A 23,616-nucleotide genomic window follows, 5' to 3' on the forward strand; every position below is an offset into this window, starting at 1 on the left:
GGCTCTAAAGGGGCTGTAAAACAGCTGCAGCACATCCAGAACGGTGCTGCTCGAGTCCTGACTAGAACCAGGAAATACGACCATATTAGTCCAGCGCTCAGGTCTAGAACCAGGAAATACGACCACATTAGTCCAGCGCTCAGGTCTAGAACCAAGAAATACGACCACATTAGTCCAGCGCTCAGGTCTAGAACCAGGAAATACGACCACATTAGTCCAGCGCTCAGGTCTAGAACCAGGAAATACGACCATATTAGTCCAGCGATCAGGTCTAGAACCAGGAAATACGACCACATTAGTCCAACGCTCAGGTCTAGAACCAGGAAATACGACCACATTAGTCCAGCGCTCAGGTCTAGAACCAGGAAATACGACCACATTAGTCAAGCGCTCAGGTCTAGAACCAGGAAATACGACCATATTAGTCCAGCGATCAGGTCTAGAACCAGGAAATACGACCACATTAGTCCAGCGCTCAGGTCTAGAACCAGGAAATACGACCACATTAGTCCAGCGCTCAGGTCTAGAACCAGGAAATACGACCATATAAGTCCAGCGCTCAGGTCTAGAACCAGGAAATACGACCACATTAGTTCAGTGCTCAGGTCTCTGCACTGGCTTCCTGTCGCTCACAGACTTTAAAACAGCTCTCCTCATATACAAGTCTCGTCATGGTCTAGCGCCAAAGTACATCTCTGACATATTAGAGCCATGTGAACCAACTGGGACTCTGAGACCCTCAGGGAGGGGTCTCCTGCTGGTGCCCAGAGTCAGGACTAAACAAGGTGAGGCTGCGTTTCAGCTTTATGCTCCTAAAATCTGGAACAGTCTTCCAGAAGATGTGAGACAGGCCCCAACTCTGACAATGTTTAAATCCAGGCTGAAAACAATTAATTTAGCTGTGAATATGACCACTGAAAGCATTTAATTGAATTAATTAATGACTTTTTTTATGTTTTTAGAATAATTTTGTTTGCCTTCTTGTGATTTTATGTAGCTGTAAAGCACTTTGAATGCCTTGTGTACGAATTTTGCTCTACAAATAAACTTGCCTTGCCTTACAGTGATCTCACAGTGATCTTACAGACTGTTGCGGAAGAGTAGGAAAAAAACTGGTGGCAGGTCACAGACTTGAGTTCATACCTAGCTGAGAGGACATTGCGCTGTTATTGCATGTATGACAGTGAACAGCACTTTGAAACACTTGACAGGCTGAAGGATGGACTGATTAAATTAAATATCTGCAAATTCTGGAATAATCTGAAACAAATGTTGAGGTCTTTGTGGGCCTTATTGAAGTGTTTCTTTTTTTTTTTTTTTAAATGTGAGTTCTAAAGAAAATAAAAAAACATTTTAGTGGATTTTGAATTAATCTTGAAGCAATACTAGATAGGAGATAAGTGTGTGAACCTTAAATGATTTGTAGTGATGCTACTTATGTGTGAATGAATAGAAGTACACATACAATTTTCTATTCTATTCTATATTCATACATTGGACATTTCACTTACATGTATTCTAAACTAAAACTGGACAGAGATTTACACGAGAATCCTTCTCAACCCACGAGGCTGTTGGCAGGTCGTCCACAGCCGCTCAGCCACTGAAGGCGCTGCGCGACTTTTCTTGTGAAAGGTCCGATGTAGAGGAAGAGGCGTGTCAGGAGGACTTTCTGCGTGTTTGGGTGGCGTCGTGCTCGTGGCTTCGAGTCTTTGGTTCTATCCGGTTGGCTGATGCGGAGGCGGGAGCGCGCCAAGGCTGTCCCATTATTAAAAAAGCCGTGATCGCGGTGTGACAGCTCGAGGCTGTCCACGTCAACACAAAGAACGAGCGCGGCGACGGCGGCGGCAGCAGCGATGGACTCCACGTCCCCGGTGAGTTTCTCCGCCGTTCCAGCAGACACGAGATTCAGCTCGTCTGTGTATGGGATGGAGGGATTAACAGGTAGCAGGGTGTTCTCTCTCTTTTCCTATCAGCATTCCGGCCGGACATTTGTTGCATTATGGTAGTTTCGGTGGAAGACATTATGAGAGAGACTGGGAGGGAAGGAAGAGGTCTTGGCTGCAGATTATTAAAACATCAGGTTTTATGCATGAACAGATGGGATCTGACACATTATTTGACTAAATGCGCAGATCAGTGTTCGTGATGCATTTAGTAACCCTCGCACTTTCTCTCCTGTATGGGTTTAGAAATGGAAGCAGTGTCAGTGATAACTTCTCCAAACGTTTACTCTGTTCATGGACTAGTTGAGCCACAGCGTTAATCTCCAGCTTTCTCACTTCGTTCAGCAGGACAAGACAGGGAAAGCCAACGACCCGATCCTGCAAAGATAACCACTTCAGAGATGCTGTGTGTATTTTCATGAAATGAGTGCAGTTAAAGCGGATCTGCGCGTTTCAGTGTGTGCTTCTGTTGGGCAGAAATGTAGTGACGTGTAAAGCAGGGTAGGTGCCACGTCCACCGTTCTCTCTCCCTCCTCGTTTGCCTTGCGCACCCTTTACACAGTCTCACTCGCTATTTCGGCCTGTCATCCGTCTTCCCTCATATTTGCCTTCCAAAAAACCTGTGTCAGATGTCTGTCTCTTTCATACGCAACACCCATGCTCCACTGCGCTGATTTGCTTTAGGTTTAAGAAGCAAAAACAACAAGAGATTGTGAAAAGCAACTTTATTAAGCAATTTTATTGAACTTGTAAGGTTTTTAAACCAGGCCTGAGTATTGTCATTTTACCTAAAGAAATCTAAAGTCCATTTTTAAAATGTGAAACATATTTGGTAATCAGAAGCAAATATGCTAATATTAGTCGACCATGATGCTAATTAAAACATGTCCAACATTATAAATAGCTGCTGTTATTTTTTATTCATTAAGTACAACCCAATTCCAAAAAGGTTGTGACACTGTAAAATTAAACTATTTTCAGATCTAATTAACAAAGCTTTAGCTTGCAATAATTCATGAAGACCATCAAATGTTTAAAGTGAGACATTTTACTGGTTCATCAGCTCATGTGAATTTGATGTCTAAAAAAATAACTAATTGGGTTAAATGCAGCAGTAATATGATTGGGCATATAAAGGACACCTTCTTTCTGAGGTGATGATAGGCAGAGGTTCAATCTGCAAAAAAAAAAATAGTGCTGAGCAATTTCAGAATAATGACTTTATTGTACATAATATCACCTAAAGATTTGCCAGAGATGTCTCTGTGGTGCCCTAAATCTGTCATTTAGTGAAAAGAAATTGGGGAATATACACATATGAATAAAAAAAGATAAATAAAGGTATAAAGATAAAATACGAATTTCAAATTTTAATTCAAAACATTCTCATTCTCTTATTTTTACTCTAATTTTTGATTGAATTATTTTTTTTTAAACAAAAATTAAATAGTTTTGAATTAATACACAGTCTGTTGAAAAAAAAAAACACTCTAATATTTCATTGGACCGCCTTTAGTTCTGATCACGGCATGCATTTGCTGTGGCATCGTTTCGATAAGCTTCTGCAGTGTTACAGCATTTATTTCTGTCCAGAGTTAACTTTTCACCAACATCTTGTAGTGATGATGAGAGTCGGACTGCTGCACAAAGCCTTCTCCAGCCCATCCCAAAGATTCTCAGTGGGGTTAAGGTCTGGACTCTGTGGGGGCCGACCCATGTGTGAAAATTATGTTTCATGCTCCCTGAAGCACTCTTTCACAGTTTGAGCCCGATGAATCTAGGCATTGTCATCTTGGAATATGCCCGTGCCATCAGGGAAGAAAAAATCCACTGATGGAATAACCTGGTCATTCAGTATATTCAGGTAGTCAGCTGACCTCATGTTGAGCCCATCACTCTGGAACAGGGTAAATCTGGACTTTTTTAACAATTAGCTTCACTGATAAGATGTTTTCTTAAGGCTGCACAGCAGTTTAGTCCCTATCCCTTCACATTGTGCGTGTGGAAATGCTCGTACTTTCACAAAGCCGTGAGTTCTACTGTTGTTTTACGATTTGATTTCACCAAACGTTTAAGTGATCGCCAATCACGATCAATGAAAATCTTTTCCAACCACATTTTTTCCTCAAAGATGTTGGTTCCCACTATCCTTCCTGTTTTTAATGATGCGTTGGACAGCTTTTAACCCAATTTTGTAGTTCCAGCAATTGTCCTCAGATGTTTTCTTTGATTGGTGAATGTCAATAATTTGACCCCTCTGACACAGATGAACAGCTTTTCCACAACCACAGGATGTGTATTTAAGAAATGAGAAGCTACTCACTGCATCACTTTGGGTTAAATAACTTGTTGCCAGCTGAAACATAATCATCCATGTGGTGATGAATGAATGAATGATTTATTCACCCCTTCATGTTTTCAATATAATTTTTTTTATTAAACTTTTTATTCTCTCCTAATTTCTGGTTACATTGTTATTTTTCAAATTTGAATATTTATCAGTTTTTCCATGATGGATGAGAAGGTTTATATTAATGTTTCTGCATTTAGCAGATGCTTTTATCCAAAGCGACTTACAAATAAGGATACAACATTAAAACTAATATCAAAGCTAACAATAAGCTATGTAGAAGAAAACCACTAGTCAGACTCTGTCAGAGGTGACAGGGGTGATAGTGTAGAGATAGAGTGCAAGCATAGAGGGAAGTACAGAAAGAGAAAGTGAAGTGGGGAAGTACAGGGTAAGTGTTAGGGTAGGAGATGCTCTCTGAAGAGCTGGTTCTTCAAGACTTTCTTCAAGATAGACAGGGTAGCGCTCAGTAGGTCATTCCACCATCATGTAACAACACATGAAAAGATGTCTTATGACAATTGTGGTGAAAAGAGTGTTGAGTTGAAAGGCAAAGCCGTTTTCACCAGTCAGTCTACATATCAACCTTCACCTATGATCATGACTTGTGAGTACTGACTGAAAGAATGAGATTGGAAATGCAAGCAGCCAAAATGTGCTTTCTCCATAGTGTGGATTGATTTATCCTTAGGGATAGGGGGAGGAGCTTGGTCATTTGGTAGGGGCTCAAGGTAGAGTCACTAGTCTCCTCTGTATTGAATTTAGGTGGTTTGGGCATCTGGTTAGTATGCCTTCTGGATACCACCCAGAGGAAATGTAGTGGACACGTCCCATGAAGACATGGCCTTGGGGCAGATACAAGACTTGCTGGGGAGATTATATCATCTGACTTGAGACACCTCATGGGCCCTCCTGAAGAACTGGAGGGGGTGGCTGAAGAGAAGGAAATCTGGGCGTCTGTGCTCATAACATTGCTGGTGATCATAACCAGCTGAAAACTGATGGATGGATGGATAGATACTATGTTTATGGCTTTTCCATCGAGCTTTTGCTCTGAGCCCGTCAGATTTTAGCCAGAGTTGGCTTCTTTTCCCTCATGCTTTGAGCCAAATGAATTGTAAAAAAAAAATAAAAAAAAATTGGACTTCTTGGATCTTGAAGACGATCATGTATCACCTTCCCAGCACCTACGATGCAGCATCATCTCTTCTCCCCAGGCAGTTTCACAACCATTCATACCTTGGATCCTGTGACCAGAACTCGCCCTTTCAGGCAGGTGGACAATTCAGAGGTGATAATGACTCTAACAACATGCACATTGGTGGGAGCTCAGTGACACATGTGACCGTAACGACCCTCTCTGCTTATAAGCTCGTACTCCCCACCATCTAGTTCAGAACTGAAGAAGCCTTTTGGATGAGAGCTGAAATGTCTTCATGATCCAAGAAGTCCAGTTGCCCTATTCAAACTCTTATGATCGAAAGCCAAAGCTTTTTCTTTCTTTCACATACTGATGCAGTCATCAGTTGGAAACTTTGGGTTCAGTGTCTTGCCCAAGAACACTGGTCCAGGGAAGCTAGGGGTCAAACCAATGACATTTTGATTGACAGACAACTGCTCTTCCTGAGTCACCCTTACTTGCAGTATAATGATACTATCGTGGGCTTGATCTACCATAGTATCATTATAATACACATTCTGTTGATCGGTATAAAACATCATAACTTTGAGAAAACATAAAAGACAACCAATCATGCACACAAGTATCAGTGGGAAGTGTACACTTAAATGGGATGGTTATGTTGTCATATGGTTGGCATTAAGGACAAAGAACAATTAGAACTGGTTAGAATCACAGCTGGTCAAAGTTGACAGCTATTATTTATTTTGGTTAAACCAGTATAATTTTACTCATCCCAAAAATTTAGGTCATTATTGAACAAGTTAGATGGTGCTTTCATTGCATGAAAAGTGCATGTGGTAACAGATCCATCTACATCAGCCTCCTCCCCTCACTTTGGCACCATAGCTACTGAACTTGGGATGTTCTTAGTTTCTGGTCTAAGTTCTGTGATACACTCTGACTGTGAATCTTTGCTAGTCAGTGCATAACAGAACTTTGTCCCGGGTCTAAAAGTTCTCCATGGAGACAAACACGTGGATGGATGGATGAGTAAGTCATGTATGTGTCAATGAATGTAAGTTTTCTGTCATTTACACTTCTGGAAAATGATTTTTATTGGCACGTATCATTCACAGGTCTTTACACTGGTTTATTTCAAAGTGTGAATGCTGCCAGAACTAAAGTATTGTCGAGCTGGACAGCTTTGTGTGGTTAAAGACTAGGGTGAAAATAAAGCAAATGGTACCTAAAATGAAGCTTGTATCTGAATAATAAAGTGTGATGCCACACACTAACCAAGTGTGGGAGGAATGAATGTGACTGGAGCTGTGGTATTACATCTTTTCATTGCATGTTTCTATGAGCTTTCTGGGGTAAATGAGCAAAGTTAAATAATTAAAGAATACCTTTTCTGTATATTGTTGCAGGAGCCTTCCCTCTACACAGTAAAAGCTGTTTTTATACTTGATAATGATGGCAACAGACTTGTGTCAAAGGTAAGTTAAGTGGCCGTTACGTCTTTTGGCCTTTAACTGTAAATTACATTAAATTTCTTCTTTCACTGAATGTACAATTACTGTAAACGTTCTTTGATAAGTTAATCCACCGAAATAAACGCAGTACTGCTTTCACTCTTTCAATATTACATTTGTTTGTAAAGTTTAATTTGTGGATTCCACAGCCATACTTTAAGGCAAGATGTTTCAAATAGTAGGCTAAGTTCTCTTTGGGCAGTTCAGCATTTTGTGACATACTGAACTGATCATTAAACCAGTATCACTGATAATTGTGTATTTCAGTACTATGATCCTGAGCTTTACCCCTCCATGAAGGAGCAGAAAAACTTTGAGAGCAACGTTTTCAACAAAACACACAAAGCGGACAGTAAGTTCTTTATTTATGTCATTTATTTATGTGTGTGTTTTCTTGTATATATATATATATATATATATATATTTTTTTTTATCCCCATCCCCCTCCTATCATTAAGATTATGATCAGATTTTATTGTCATATACAGGGACACACGGAATTTAACCCATCCAGGTTGGACATGCACATGCACATGCACATGCACAGGGTCACACACTCATAGAGACAGATGCCATAGACTGGAGCGGTGGGCTGGGAGCATGGAAGTTCGGTGCCTTGCTCAAGGGCACCTCGGCCATGGCAAGGAGGTGACTGACCTCCCTCCAGCTGTCAGTTTCACCAATCATTTTGAGTGGTGAGAGTGGGGAATCGAACCTGTCCGGCCGCCCGTCATGACACCCCTTGTATTGTAATGAACACTCCCACACATCTCCAGTGTCAACTATTGCAGTTTCTGCTGTTAGTTGCCTAAAGCAATTTTGCATGTTTTTATTCCCAATTTGCACTGTGGAACTGAATCTAATCTGTGGTATTCATGACAGAGTTGGACAGTGACCCATGTAAATGTAGCAAGAAAGACTTTGGGAGAGTATCGGTGCTTTCTTTTTGGGGAAACCTGATCAGCACCCACTTCTAGTTTTTGTAACATTCACACAGTTGATACCTGATCTACCACTGGTTTGTCTCCTTGTCAGTCACGCAGCATCCTCCCCTTTTGTTCTAGACGCCTCCTTTATTCCTTCTTTTCTCTTTCTTCTAATTTATGTAATTTTACTGCCCCCCCCCTGCATAGTCTTCTCATCTACTCAACATCTCTTTGCTGTGTCAGGGTCTGTCCTTCTCCCGCATCTCACTCTTCCTTTACACCCCTGTTTTCTATCTTCTGTTTTCTTCCTATCATATTATTTTTTTGTTTTTGTTTTTTATTATATTTTTATTAGGAGTTAAGGCACATTAGAACAGGAACCAATGTCATATTTACATTGAATACCACATCACGATATAAACATATTGATACAATAGAAATACTGTGCATCTTGATGAATCAAGAGCAAGGCATACAGTCAACCTCTCAACCTCCTAGGATGTTTTTTTTTACTTTGGGCAGACCAGGAGCTTTATTATTTTGCACGCATCTCATGGCAAAAATGATTTCTTTACCGTTAATGGTGAGTCAAGTTCTTTAGCAGCATCTGAGTTTATCACAGGGAAATTGAGGCTATCTAGGAATGAATTAATTTCAGTGGTGTCGGGTGGAGATTCAGACTCTTATAAAGAGGAATAGAATGAGTGAAAAACAGAATTAATGGTGGTGGGATCCCTATGCAATGTGCCCAATGATATGTGAGCCTGGCTGGCAATGTAGTTGGTGAGCCAGGAGCTGGCTTTCCTTATCACCATGTTCATGATATGTGGAGCGTGATCATAAAACAAGTCGCTCTACATCACTAGTATTGATGATATCAAATTCAGTCTGTAAATCAACAAGTAGCGAGTTGTTGGTCCAATTTAGTGATTTTAATACTGATTTATTGCAATTTGGCTTTAGGGGACTTGTTTAAATGGGTAGAGTAGGAGATGATTTGATTTGGTGAGGCCATCTGTCCCACAGCTAAAGCTGGGCTGAAACTGGCTCATTAACAGGACAATGATCCCAAACACAGCAGCAGATCTACAACAGAATGTGTGAAAAAGAAAAGTATCAAGGTGTTGCAATGGTCCAGTCAGAGTCCAGACCTCAGCCTGACTGAAATGCTGTGGTGGGACCTTAAGAGAGCTGTGCAGAAACCAATGCTGCAAACCTCAATGAGCTAAAGCAACGTTGTACAGAAGAGTGTGAGTCTGGGGTGCAGAGTCGCTCCATCTCACTAAGGATTACACCACCCGTGTTTTAAAACCATTAATATCTCTTCTTTTTTCTTTTTCTTTTTTTTTAATGAAATGTTTAAGATTTTGAGCAGAGGGAGACGAGCATTTTAATCTCGTGAAAAACTAGTACAGCATAGATCTTCCCATTAACATAACTAATAAATGAATAACCAGTAAAAGAAGAAATGCAGGGTTCATAGTACTTGTTAATTTTGCAATGGTGTTAACTACGTTACTCTAGAACATAAACACCTGAGGGCAGCCTCACAGAGAATGCATTCAAGTACCAACCATGCCAAATGCAAAACAAATAGTACAGATAGGGATCTAACCTCATCAAATGTCTTTTCTGTGGTGTTATGAGTGTGGCGACATATGTTGAAATGAATAAACCATGGCCTGACGTCTTTAGATGAACTTTTAAATATTGTCCCAAATAATATCCCAATTAATGTATCTCTGCAACTTTTCCATCTACCTTTGCCATTCTTTAATTGTGTAGTCAGAGGATTTTAAATGCCCAGACAATTGCAAGTATAAAAAAGAAAGACACTATCTTTATTATTAGATCCACAATTGGATGTAGCTTTAATTCAGAGCCCCATTGACTGCTTGAGAGCTGAAAGTAGTCTGAAAAAGTGTAACAGAAAATGATTAGGGATCTCGTAGAGTGACACCAGATCGCTAATGCTTTGTAAGGCGTTTTCCCCCTTTATGTAATTGAGTACATATGTAACGACATATGGGCCACGTGTAAATGGTTCCCTGACAATAAGGAGTGATTATACCAGAGAGGAGAGTTTTTGTGCTGTTTGACCTTCCCTCCGAAGTACTTTTTTATTCTTTAACAACAAGGAGATTATGGGGCAATGTCTGAAAGAGCAAAGTGTTTAAGTGAGACACCTGAAAATAGGAAGTCTTGTAGCCTCAGAGGGCTTTACATTTCTAACCAGCGGACCTCAGCTTTTGAGTTCAACCAGTGTATTAGGTGCTGCAAAGTAAAAGGCCAATGATATAGTTATGATTTGGAAGGGCCCAGCCTCCTTTAAGTTTAGGCCTTTGTAATGTTACCCATTTTATTTGGGGGCACCTGTTGTTCCAGATATATGATTTAAGCAAAGACTCCTCCTTATTCCAGTAATCAGCTGGGGGAGGTAGTGGTAGCATAGAGCTTATGAAGTTAATTCTGGATAGGACATTCATTTTAACTGCTGAGATCCAGCCGGGTACTAATGAAGGAAGAAGCATCCACTTACTAATATCTTCATCTATCTTTTTCAAAATGGCACTATAATTAATCTTCACAATAGAGGACAGTGATGGTGTTATTTGAATACCAAGGGGTGACTTGTTCAGCAATGGTTAGTTCAGATTCAAAATTTGAACCATTTTGATAAATTTTGGGCCGAAACAACTCGCCAAGTATTTCCACTCCTGTCAGTCAAATGCATTTTGTGCATCCATGAAAAATCAATATATTGTCAGAGGAAAGCCTTCCTTTTGATAAATCCTATCAGGTGCCAGTCAATTAGATTATACGTCACCTTTTCAAGGCAAAGAACGAACGCCTTAGCATACAGTTTAACATTGGCATTTATCAGTAAAATGGGACAATAATTGCACTTTCAAATGGGTCCTTTTCTGGTTTTAGCAATACAGTTATCAGAGCAATATGCTGATTTATAAGGAGACCATTATTTTCAATAGCATAATTAAGTGCATCGAGCCATAGTGATCCCAGTTTTTCCCAGAGTTCATCCATTCATCCATTAATTTTCTCTACCTGCTTCATCCAACGCAGGGTCGCCTGAGTTCTCCAAATATTGAGTAAGTTCAGGCTTTGAGAAAAGCCTTGGGGGAAGTTACCGGAACCAGAGATATTACACCATGTGACCGGTCCAAGTTTTGATCAAAAAGGTTATTCATATCTGATCCAGTAATTAAAGCATAATCATTTAAAGACATCGGATCTTTTGTTGAGATTGGAGAGAAGGCTACTTCATAAATGATTAGAGCATGAATAGGGGTGCGTTTTGAAAGGAAAATTCAGCCCCTTCACATTTAAGGACAGTGTAGTAATGTCATCCACAATTTTCAATAAGGAACACACCAAAAGGCATAAAAAAATAAATGAAAGGAAAGGGTTTAATACGCGAGATATGAGTTGAGATTGGAATCAATTGTTTTGCCTCCGTCTGTCCTCATAACAATCTTAAGATGCAGGCAACTAATTTCAGCAATGCTGTTATTATTAGCATATTTTCTGGTCCAGCAGACCAAACCTTGGAGGTTATCAACTTTAGTAGAAAGCGTGTGCACCTTTGTTGCTTGGGTGTTCAAGTTGTCTTTGAGAGAGCGTAGCACCTCTGAGAGGAAACAGGGCTATCTCCAAAGTATCAGTTAGCATTTCTCTAACAGGATGTAATCCCTTCTTTTACTGCTAGTACAGTCTGAGACCTGGGTAGAGAGATATTAGTCATTCCTGTCAAGTGGTCTCAGTGAAACAAATAATCAAATAATTTACCTGCCATTGAGCTCACATTTCCCCTGATCATCAAGGACATAAATTATTTAACTTCCTCTTCTTTTCTACGTTTTGTTCCTTTCCTGGATCCTAGAGATTTTATCTTCAACTCATCTAGATTAAGGGGTCTTATTCCAGGCATTTCTTGTGGTTTGGAAAGATAAATTATTTCTGCTTAAAGTAAAAAAAGTGCCAGAATTACCATCAGAAATTTTTCTGTCAGCACAGCATCCAAACTAGCATAGAAAAAAAGTTTTAGAAAAAGATCTGTTTTCTCTGGAAAAAAAGCTCAGTAGAAAATCTCACTAGACAAAGAAAGACACAAATATGTCCTTTGCTACTGCAGCAGGCTGCCACTCGCACTTTTAAGGAGGATCTACCACTCGCTAACTTTATGGGTGACGTTTAGGCCAGCTTGTTCATAGAAACAGTTTAATTGAGTCAAATTTGTAACAAGGGCACAACATATATGCAGTTAACTGACAATGATGTGTCAAACAGTAAATTTTCATCAACATGTAATACATTTTTTAAAACTGGATTACAGATAAATGTTTTATATTAAAAGAAGGGGTAGTTTTAAAGGATTTAAGAATGTATTGTTTTACATTTCAAAAAGTACTGTTAAACTCTGCTTTTTGTTCTTTACTCTACAAAATTTCTCTGCAGACGAGATAGCTTTCCTGGAGGGGATGACAATTGTGTATAAGAGCAGCATAGATATTTTCTTCTACGTCATTGGAAGTGCTCAGGAAAATGAGGTAAGATTAGTTAAAATTTTTCATCAAATAACATTTCCCCATTTTATAGAAAATACAGAAATGACTTGATAGAAGGCAGTTGCAGAGGACTCACTGGTAGGTTGTAGATTACTTCCAGTCACTCCTACAGGCACAGTAATTTCATAAATGGTCTGTTGTAGGGGACTAAGCTGTAAGATATTGTCATTTGTCTGAATCGAAGGCAAGTAGTGGTTAGTTTGATGAATCTGAAATATGAAACATATATTAGTTCATTTAAACATTGTTTGCTTTGTAAAACATAATGCATAATTTCACGTGTTTTCATGTCTGAAGTATTTTAGTAACAACTTCACTGATAAAGATGCAGGTTTGTTGTACAATATTAATAATTTATATTCAAATTAACAGGAAAGAAAAGTAGCCCTAAAATTGACTTCATTTGGTAATCCATTTGGAGGCTTACCTGAAAAGTTTCAAAGTTCTTTTTGCAAACAGACCTTAGTAAATGGTAAATGGTCCAGACTAAACTTTTCACATCAGTTAGTGTCTTCAGAGTGACTTTTTGTCATGTTTCTCATTCACTTCTTCAAACGTACACATGCACTCACACAGCGCTTCTGATTTGATACAAATGTGTATTTTTCATGCACACACTATCACACTAAGCACATCAAGGGATGTATGGGGTTCAGTGTCTTGCCAGAAAGAACAATCATCCATCCAAATCTACTGCTGTACCAAATCCGTGCCTCGGATTTCTTTGGTGTATTTTAAGGCATAAATTAGAGAGGCACTCAGGGTATTTTAAGACACTGACAAAGTGTAGGTGTATGGGGCTGGTTAGTTCATGCTGAATATCTGCAAATTTATTATATTTATTTATTCATTCATTTTCTCTTGCCAGTTGATGCTGATGTCAGTACTCAACTGTTTGTTTGACTCCCTCAGTCACATCCTCAGGTATGTTCCTTCATGGAGTTGTTTAAAAAGATAGATGAATGAAAGTTTGATTTTATTTATAAAACTGTTGGAACCAAAAACTTGAAGGAGAAAAAAAAAGTAAAAAAGGCAGTTGCTCCAGACTTCTCTCCATAAAAATGCATCAAAGCATTTGTCATCAATTCTAATAGAAATCCATGCACATCATTATTCAGGGTATTATTCTATTATTTATCTTGTTATTAATTGTTTTAGATAATATTATTCTAAAATGCACCACCCCATAGAGGCAGCAAGTTGCTGATGATCTAAACATATTGTGGGGGATTTTGTATTTTTTCCTCAAAGTTTCTTTTTTTTCTTTTCCACAAAATATAGATTTTTGGAAGATATTTTTACTCTTGTTTAGAAGCTGTGCCTTTTGTGTGATTTCTCCTTGTATTTGTGACACTTTTCAACATCTTTTATGATGAGTTCCCATGCTAACCACAGTCAACCAAATGCCATCTTCTTCTTGGAAGAAAAGACCCCAAACCCCTTCAAATTGAAGTGCCATTGATGTCAAACAGGATCAAGACCGTGAGAATTTAAACCATTTCTTCCCCCAGTCATTATGGGCAAAGTGAGATCACTTTGGACAAGCTTGAAGATGGACAAGCTTGAAGTGCTAATGAGGAAATATGGAGAATGCAGTATCATGTGCAGTATTAAGTATCATGTTTCACAGAGACAGAGCATATACCGGACTTCAGTGCCTCTGTAGCTGGCTTTTAGACTTTTCAGGCAGACGGAGACACCAGAAGTAGTCCCAAAAGTAAAGATTAAGTTATTGCAGGGCTTATTAATAACAGATGGTGTGATCATGGACATGTCACTGTGAAAGAGGAGATCTGTCCCCTGGATACTGAACTGTTAGCATTGAGTTTACGTTCATATATATATATATATATATATATATATATATATATACACATACATACAATTACTGATAATTGTTTAAATTCATTATGCTGCATAAATAATTTGCCATTTCAGAATGAATAAAGTTTTATTCAAATCAAGGTTATTCAAATCAATTCAATCATTTCGTCCAAGCCTCTCAGGAAATAAGTCTATGTTAAACTATATGTAAAATAGAAGAAGCAATCCTGATCTAATTAAAATAAAATCTGAAATATGCAAACGTTCATCCTATTTTTATGTGTATTCAATTTATTACAAAACACAAAGATTAGTTTGAAAGCTGTCTGTGCCAAAAGTGTGTGTATGTTTCACATCAGCATTTATTATTGACTGGAACATAGCGGTTGGTGTGGTTGCCATGGGAACTGGTGCAGATGTAATCCAGAATGTGAGTGACGAAGACGTGGGTATTTTTTGTTATTATATAGTAGTAAAAATGATCAACTAATATTAATGGGACAGGCAATTTGTACATTTTAGTGGGACAGTGTGAAGTTAAATTTCATTCCAACTCTAGATCTGAGTTTAATCTTTTCTAGCACTTGCCAAGTTCAAACAAACACTTGTGTTTCAAGCATTCAGTTGCTTAAATATAGATTTTTGGGACAATATTGAAGTAGATCTGTGTCCCCTATCTCTGTGTCAGAGTGAGTTATAAAAAAAAACTGCAGGCATTTTTTACTCCTCCAAATGTTATACAATTGAAATGAAGAACAACAAGCTTTGTTGTTTTTTTTAATCATAGTTGTTCTGTCTTCTCACTGAATATGGCCAACAATATTTGAAAAAGCGTGGTGGGCTGCAGTTTAATGATGATGCAGAAAGGATAAAAAGTTCTTCAATTTACTTATCTTCCTTGTGAGACTGTGATAAGAACATAAATATCAAGCTGGAGCCACAAAAGCAGGTGAGACGAGGGTGTTGGAATTGCACTTTTTGATAGCATGTGTGAACGACCAGAATTTTAGCTAAAAGCTAAATAGCTAATACTAAAGCTCTTCTCTTCTTTGTCGAGGTTGTGGCCATCTTGTTGAAGCAAAAGTTTATATTATTTTTCAGTGGACAAACATTATTACAGTTCTCAAACTTCAAACCCTGTTTGCTACTAAATATCTGGTCTGCTGGAAATTGTGTGTGCATGTTCATTGAAAGCATATGCTCTGTTCGATTGAAAGTAAAGTCTGAGCACAGTTTTATATATACCAGCTGTAAAAAGTGAAACTTTGAGTTGGTACAATGTGTAAACTTACTGGAGTAAACATCAGTCTGCCTTTCCCAAGTAGGAGAGTGTTAAACCTGCTCCAAATTAGGTTTAGCTTCAGATTGTGGACTGAGGTGCTGAATCTCTACAGGAACAGTCAATGTAGAATATTTATTTTTGTAAGTAGTTAGGCTGCTCTGATAAGTATGAGTCAAATCACTGCAAGAATAATTAATTAGTGAATGAACAAACCATGAACTTGATTGGATGCGGCTAATATTTGCACTTATGCTGCAGGAAAAATGTGGAGCGGAGGTGTTTACTGGAAAACATGGACGGAGTGTTCCTGGTATTTGATGAAATCATTGATGGGGGGTAAGATAAATCTTAACTGTATGTTAATTTACTGCAGGTTTTGGTTACTCTTAGTGAAAATTAACCTGTGATTAACTAATTTTTTAAAATTTTTTTGTTCATAAAATGCCAGAAAATTAATTGTTAGTCTTGCTTGTGCAGAACTCATTCCTAATAAGTTTGTTTATCCTGTCGCCAGGGTGATTATTGAGAGTGACCCCCAGCAAGTCCTACAGAAGGTCAATTACAGGGTAGGATGACTGTTGACCATTCCCATATTTTAGTAATATCAATTTAATTTATCATCAGAAAATGTACTTGGAAGCAGGTGATAATGTCTGAGGCAGCTTTTTTGCCTGTTTTGAATTACTATGTTATGACTCTCACTGCTTTTTCTGCCTCCTCTTACCTGCTTCATCTTTGTCTTTCCTTCTCCTTGTCTCTCCTCTTTTGATTAGTGACAGCTTATGTCAGAGACAGCCTATGGCTTTGTCCTGTTTGATTACATCACCAGTAACCTAAGAAGCACAGACAGGAGCTTGCTTCTGTAGACAAACAAACCAAGGGTGAGAAAGAGAGGGAGTTAAGGAGACAGAGAGAGAGAGAGAGAGAGAGAGGACAGAAAGATGGTTGGGGAATGGAAAAACAATAGGTGAGACAGGATAGAAATGCATGATGAGAGAGCACGCAGACTAATATATTTCTGTATTTCTGTTCCATTGTTTGAACCACTGGTAGATGAAAAGCCAAGTCATTAGACTTATTCCTCAGGGGAACACTTCTGAAAATGGCATGTTAATTCATTCAGTAGTCAAAGTAATGGACTGACTATCAAATAGCCATTTTTAACCCTCACCGCTAGCATGTTTTCAAACTCCTGTAGGAGTTGTGATTGGTTCAACTGCTAGCACTGTGGTTACTGGCCTCCAGCATGATTCTGCAGTTCTGATGGTGGTTGCAGTGCTTTGCATTTGCTTTTGGTGTCTGTGTGTTTTACTTTAGCTTTTTGTCTCTTATACTCATGATAATGTCGTTTTCTTTTACAGGCAGATGAGAACCCATTAACAGAACAAAGTGTGACGCAGGTAACTCGCATACATTTCATAATGTTGCACTACAAGAGTTGCACTTAAAGTACATCCATAAAAATAGACACTAGGCAAGGCAAGTTTATTTGTACAATTCAAAGTGTTTTACAGCTACATAAAATCACAAGTAGGCAAATAAAATCATTCCATAAAAATAATCCATCCATTTTCTATACCGACAGTCCGTTAATCGGGTAGCGGGTGGGCTGGAGCCTATCCCAGCAGTCATCGGGCGAAAGGCAGGGTACACCCTGGACAGGTCGCCAGTCCATCACAGATTAAAAATAATCCTTATTCATTAATTCATCATCATTAATCATTAATTAATTATATTAAAAGGGAAGAGTGCAGATAAAAGAGACCCCTCCCTGAGGTTCTCAGAGTCCCAGCTGAAAAGTCTATTCTCTGAGCGACAGGAAGCCAATGCAGAGACCTGAGCACTGGCCTAATATGGTCATATTTCCTGGTTCTAGTCAGGACTTGAGCAGCAGTGTTCTGGATGTGCTGCAGCTGTTTTACAGCCCCTTTAGAGCCCAGTGAGCAGGCTGTTACAGTAGTCCAACCTGCTGTCTAAGTCTGGTTTAGACACTATTCCTTTGATTCTGGTAGTGGTTTTTAGATGGTAAAAAGCTGCTGATGATATTGATTTAATGCAGCTGTTAAAGTTCAGGTCTGAGTCCAATATTACCCCGAGATTTCTAACCTGATTATTAGGTTTTTGAGAGAGAGAGAGAGAGAGAGAGAGAGAGAGAGAGATTCTCAAGGTGACTGATAACACTTTCTCTTTGTTTCTGTTTTGTCTGAGTTTAGCTGGAGAAAATTGTTTTGCATCCACACTCTGATCTGTTGGATGCAGCGACACAATGTATCTACAGGCCCGTGTTCTCCTGCCGTCAGTGACACATAGATCTGAGTGTCATCTGCATAGTTGTGGTAGGACACATTATAGCTGCGTATTAGCTGGCCTAATGGGAGCATGTACAGATTGAACAATAGGAGTCCCAGGATGGACCCCTGGGGAACCTCCACTGCTTTACATTTATCTAGTGGCAGCTGATTGTGTTGCTGTCATGTCTGCATTACTCCCCTTGTGCATTTCTGTAACATTTCGAGAGTTTGGTAGACATGGTCTGACTTAATAACAGATCTATATCATTTTTAGCACAACACAATAGTGGACTGCTGGAGTCACATTAACTATCAAACAGCAGAGATTCATGGATTTGAGATAAGATCAGCTGTTGATCAGCACATGATCCGACAGATCGTGTTATAGAATAGCTTTGTTCAGACTTTCCTCCTCTGTGGTTTTATCTACGATAATCAGCTGCAGGACTGAGTCAGTTGTTCATTTAGCTCAGATGTGGAGTAAAAAATGTTTGACAGTCTTTGAGCTCTAGCGGAAGCTTCTGCTCTGTCTGATTATATAATCAATGTTTCCAACTGCTCCCACCCATTGTCATTCAATTAAATTCAGTTTTATATTTATATAGTGCTTAATTACAACAAATGTCTTATTGAGGTACTTCAAAAATGCAGTCCAATTGAAGCCAATTAGAATCCAATCCAATCAAATTAAATTTAATAAATGCTAAATTAGTCCAATTCATACAAAGCCAATTTATAAAAATAAAAATAAAAAAAACATTCTAAGGAAACCAACAGATTGCACCGAAACTTCTCTTTGATCCAATTCCAAATCCTGAGCGTGCATGAGATGACTGTGGAGAGAAAAAACAACCTTTTAACAGGACGAAACCTCCATCAGAACCAGGCCAAAAGAAGGGTGACCATCTGCCTCACCCAGCTGGGGGTTGAGAGGACAGGAAAGAGGGGACAACAAGCACCGTAACACGAGGTCAGAGATACCTGCTGAGAGAGAGAAACACAAGTTAATGACAACAATGATGTCATATGTACATGGAGAGTAAAGAGGGAGGGAGGAGAGGTGCATCATGGGAGCTCCCCCAGTAGTCTAAGCCTATAGCAGCAGAACTATGGGATGTTTCAGGGTCACCTGAGCCATCCCTAACTATAAGCTTCATCAAAAAGGAAAGTTTCAGCCTGATCTTAAAGGTAGAGAGGGTGTCTGCTTCCTGAAGCCAAACTGGCAGCTGGTTCCACAGAGAGGGGCCTGATAACTGAAGGCTCTGCCTCCCATTCTGCTTTTAGAAACTCTGGGAACCACAAGTAAACCTGCAGTTTGGGAGCAAAGTGCTCTGTTAGGAAAATATCTTACAATGAGATCTTTAAGATATGATGGAGCTCGGTCATTAAGAGCTTTATATGTGAGGAGAAGAATCTTAAATTCTATTCTGAATTTAACAGGGGGCCAATGAAGAGAAGCTAAAATCTTCTGTTTTATCTTTAACACAGTTACACTCAACCACTCATGCCGACTGATTTTTATTTCTCCACCAATTTACTGATTTTCATGCTAATGCAGTCCAGTGAGTTTCCTTAACGACTGCAGTTCTCCAGTGATAACACTCTTTCTTCTTACCTTACCTATTGCACACTTGTGCATGGGCTTGTTTGTTTTTCTGGCTTTTAACACACTTTGTCTGTGTGTATATACTCACTAAGGTTCTGTTTGTCTGTTGCTTTTACCCTAACAGCACCTAACAGAGAAACTGGCACTCACCACTAATGTAAGTTTCTACTAACATTGTATTACAAAGCTATTTTATTGCGGACTGTTTAACATCCAACAGTATGGGTATGAATTATCTTTCTTTCAGCCCAAAGCAATAAGTACAAAATACTCAATTTTGGATTGTTAGTTCAGTACACCCTATGATCAAAACTCTTACTGTCAGAATATCCACTGAATTGTTATTGTGTCTTACATCTCATAGAGTTTTCTTAGTGTGTACTCTGCCTGCACTCATCACCACTGCTGCTCATCCCTACAGTGCAGAAATAGTGTTTTCTAATACTTTGTAGGTATGTATACGTCAAATTATTTTCAGGCAGTTTTACCCATCTGAGCAGAGAATACGTTCCAAAGAAAGGGAAAAACATTTGATAGTTGACATATATTCTTATACCATTTGTTAACCTACCTGGTTTGGTGGCCATGATTCCAGAACTAAGAAAAGCTTGTGAAAGGTTGAGAAACTGCTCCACAGACTACACTAAAATAAAGCATAGCATGTGTAGTTTTTAAACCAACAAAGAAGTCTACTGTATCCTATTGCATGTATGTACTCCAGTCTCAGAAGTACAGTGATTTGTATTCTCAGTATATCTCCACTTCTGTGCAACTTGAAAAAACCTCAGAGACACAGCAAACATGATCCATTGTTTTGTCATAATATAAAACACTACTACTTTACTTTACACCTAACATCTCTAAGGTCAGGACTCTTCTAAACGCATTGTACAAAAGTATCTCTGAGAACCTAGCCATACTATAGAAATGGAAAATTCTCAAGAAATTGGCATATTATCAGTTTATTGAATTACAACTGCAGTGGACAAAAAGTTTCTAGCATGTTATAGTAATATTCCAGTAAAAGTAAAATCTCTGAGAAATACCACAATGTAGAATTATCAAGCAAAAGAAATCTGTGGGATTCAATTGTACATGATATTGTTACAGTCTTTAATATGTTATCATTCGATTTTTAACAGCGATTCTACCCATAGTATATACAATCTAAATGTCTGAATTACCTATGAAGCTGTCAGTGAAAAGTTGTTGAGTAAATGTACTTCAGAAAAATAATATATCAGAAAAGTACCGACTGCATTCTCCTGAATCCTGGGGGTGTTAAATGAGTGCCCTGCGACACCTGCTGTTGGAATGTGGTACAACATTCTATCAAATTCTTATAGTGTTTCTCTTTTGTTGAGACCTGTCCACTCTGGACTTGTGGGCTCATAGCTGGTGCTTGATGCTGTATCTCTGAGGGGCTACAAGACAAAGTTTCCCAGTTATGGGGTCCCGCATCATACTATTATTTAAACGTTACGTTATATGCCACAACACTACACAATTCATTGACTTGATAATTAATTAACTTGAACGGTGCTTTGCAGGCAGGGTTCAACATATTGCCTTACCCATTTCGTCGTCCTTATTTGACGTTACAAACCGCAAGCTCGTCTTAGTGAAAAAGTTGCCAATTTTTGCACATTTAGCTGTATATGTTTCCAGAGTTTTCCTCTTTTTAATTCTAGCCTTCACCACACCACCCTCGCTCTTTCTACTTTCCATCTTTCAAACACCACTGACCGAGTGCACTGATGTGTTACGTTAGGGTGCGTCTAGAAAAAAGGAAAAAAAAAAAAAAAAAAGATCAACCCACTGCCATGACTGAACACCAGTGCTGTACTGACCACCAGAACCCAGTATAAAACGTCTTTTTGACACGGTTTGGTGTGTGTGTGTTTTTTTTTTTTTTTTTTTTTTTACACCGTTATAACACAGTCGGTCACCCAAACACATCGCGTTTATTTCTTCTTATTGCTGATAAGGCTGGAAGCTCGGTCTGCTGTTTCTGAACCCAAGCCCCCTGTTAAAAGGGGAACAGAATATTTCAGAGGGAGAAAAACAGGCTGGCTGAAATAATCTGTTTAATGTTTTTAAACACACATTTGCTTTTATTTATTTACATATTTTTAAGAAAGACCAATCATACCCAAATATGTCACAGGGACAGGGTGTTTGAGGAGAGGAATACATGCAGTACGTTATTTCAACACTACATCTGCTCGAGCAGATGATTTTCTGACACAAAGCACATTAACTGACATTAATGATTAAAAGTCATGGCAGCTACTAGGCTACTAGAAATCTTTCATTTATCCAGTAACGTGTTACATTTTACATCATAAACGTGGTTTACAGGAATAAGGTGGAACACTTTCCAGTAAGTTTTATTTTTCATGCCCAGCAGACAGAGCTTCCAGCCTTTTATATCAGCAGGAAGAGGAAATAAACTTGATGTGTGGGAACACAGGGTTTGGGTGACTGACTGTTATCTCTTAAACTATCGTTCAAGTCAACACAAGTGGGGGAAGTGGATACATTTGAGCAGATGCTGGGAACAAACTCGGTGAACAGAATAAGACATTAATCCCCCCACCCCCACACTGTATTGTATCCAGTTTCTAAAATAGATTTAAAATGATAAAAAATTTACCGCTATTTTTTTGTTACATAATTTCCATTTCTGAAGAAAAACATCCAATGAGCAAAAGATCCACAGGCTGTTTCTGTTCCTGCTGAGCTCCATCATGGAGGCACGGGACTGCACAGGGTTCTCTGTATGCGTTCAGCCTGACCTCTGCTGGTTGAAGTTGGTACTGTAACGTTATGCACTTGTGAGATTTAAAACCAAAAGCACAATTCTATCTGTAGGTTACCTGCATGAATTGTTTCTATGATGGCTTGTGCAGCCCGTAAAGATTACTGATACATGTCTTCACTGAAGGCTTCAACACACATACTGTATAGAAGTTATTATGAATTATGAGAGAATGCTTATAAGCAGTTGGTGAGTATACATTATTTGTACACTTCTGTATAACTGATCAGCAGTTATAAAGCTCTATGTTTTCTGCATCCATGACTTGGCTAACATTTTGAGCATCAGTATGTACATCAGCAACATCTTTTTTATGTGCATCTTCTTTCCTGGTTTTCAGGTTCTGCAGTCAGCCAAGGAGCAGATCAAATGGTCCATACTGAAATGACTTGGGAAGAAAAAGGCTGAACTGTCAAGAGCTAGAGTGAATGTTTCTTGTCCCTAATCTACATTTATAGGGCCAAACCAAAGGGAAGGTCGTCACATGCCTGTCAGGTTGTAGGCTGCTTTATAAAGCAATTAACCAGTCAGTACTTGGGTTTTCTGGTTTCTCTTTGTGACTGTATGTTGTATGTATTTAACTTATTTGTCTTGGGAGTGATGTTAGCCTTTGCACATGTAGAGATTAATTTAGCAAGCCAAATGGGGCTATTCTCAAAGGGCTATCAAAAAGTATAACCAGGCAGTTAACCAGTACCAAGTTATCAATTAAGCTGTGGAGATATAAATGGCAAATAATTTGAGTGTTCTTGTTATCAACATTTCTACAAGTTTGTAGCCTGTAATTTGTTACTATGTATGAGTCAGAACACCTTCAGGTCAATGTATGAATAAAAGAAAAAAATCCACACATGATCAGCAAAAATGTTTAAAGCAAGAAAACAGAATACAGAATACCAGGTGACATGCTCTCATGTCACCTGGTAATTAGTTACAGTTTGTAAGGGGAGGTAACCAAAATTCATTTCCACAACATAAAATAACGAACCTGTTTAGATTCGTATCCCCTTCAAGCAATAAAGAAAATAACAAACCAAAAATAAAGTGTCCACCTTTCAGTTTTGAGCTGCTCTCAAAATTTAGGGATCAAGGTGACAAAGTTTAAAGTTCAAAGTTCACAGTTCAGTTAAGTCACACCAAGGTCCATTTGATTAAAGTCCAAGTCTATATATGTGCAGTCTACCCGGATAGTGTGTTATTCTTTCGAAGTTCATCTGAACCAGATGCTAAAGACTAAAGACTGAGGATCCCGTTCCAATCCCTGGTTCCTGTCGATCCAGCCAAAAAAAAAACAGAAAACAGAACACGGCAAGTCCTCCAGTCACAGCC

General features: G+C 38.8%; 1 protein-coding gene across 2 annotated transcripts; it reads left to right on the plus strand.

Annotated features, from left to right (window-relative positions):
• Positions 1-1,765: 1,765 nt before the first annotated feature.
• copz2 (COPI coat complex subunit zeta 2) lies at positions 1,766-23,325 on the plus strand. 2 transcript variants are annotated; one of them, XM_072368598.1, is made up of 10 exons: positions 1,785-1,874; positions 6,847-6,915; positions 7,219-7,303; positions 12,354-12,445; positions 13,332-13,387; positions 15,828-15,905; positions 16,084-16,135; positions 16,931-16,969; positions 19,591-19,623; positions 22,628-23,325. In XM_072368598.1, exons 1-10 carry the CDS (start codon positions 1,857-1,859, stop codon positions 22,673-22,675), a joined length of 570 nt encoding a protein of 189 aa, XP_072224699.1. In that variant the 5' UTR covers positions 1,785-1,856; the 3' UTR covers positions 22,676-23,325. The 2 variants fall into 2 exon arrangements, with proteins under 2 accessions (XP_072224698.1, XP_072224699.1); XM_072368597.1 differs by lacking the exon at positions 19,591-19,623 and having other exon boundaries at positions 1,766-1,874; positions 22,628-23,320.
• Positions 23,326-23,616: the final 291 nt, after the last annotated feature.

This window comes from Leuresthes tenuis, unplaced genomic scaffold (assembly GCF_036924035.1).
Source record: "Leuresthes tenuis unplaced genomic scaffold, fLeuTen1.0.hap1 SCAF_17, whole genome shotgun sequence".
NCBI classification, from domain to species: Eukaryota; Metazoa; Chordata; class Actinopteri; order Atheriniformes; family Atherinopsidae; genus Leuresthes; species Leuresthes tenuis.

Coding starts and splice junctions, on each gene's coding strand:
- copz2 (XM_072368598.1), top strand. Junction 15,906..16,083: donor GATGAAATCATTGATGGGGG/GTAAGATAAATC, acceptor TCCTGTCGCCAG/GGTGATTATTGAGAGTGACC. Junction 16,970..19,590: donor CAGAACAAAGTGTGACGCAG/GTAACTCGCATA, acceptor TTACCCTAACAG/CACCTAACAGAGAAACTGGC.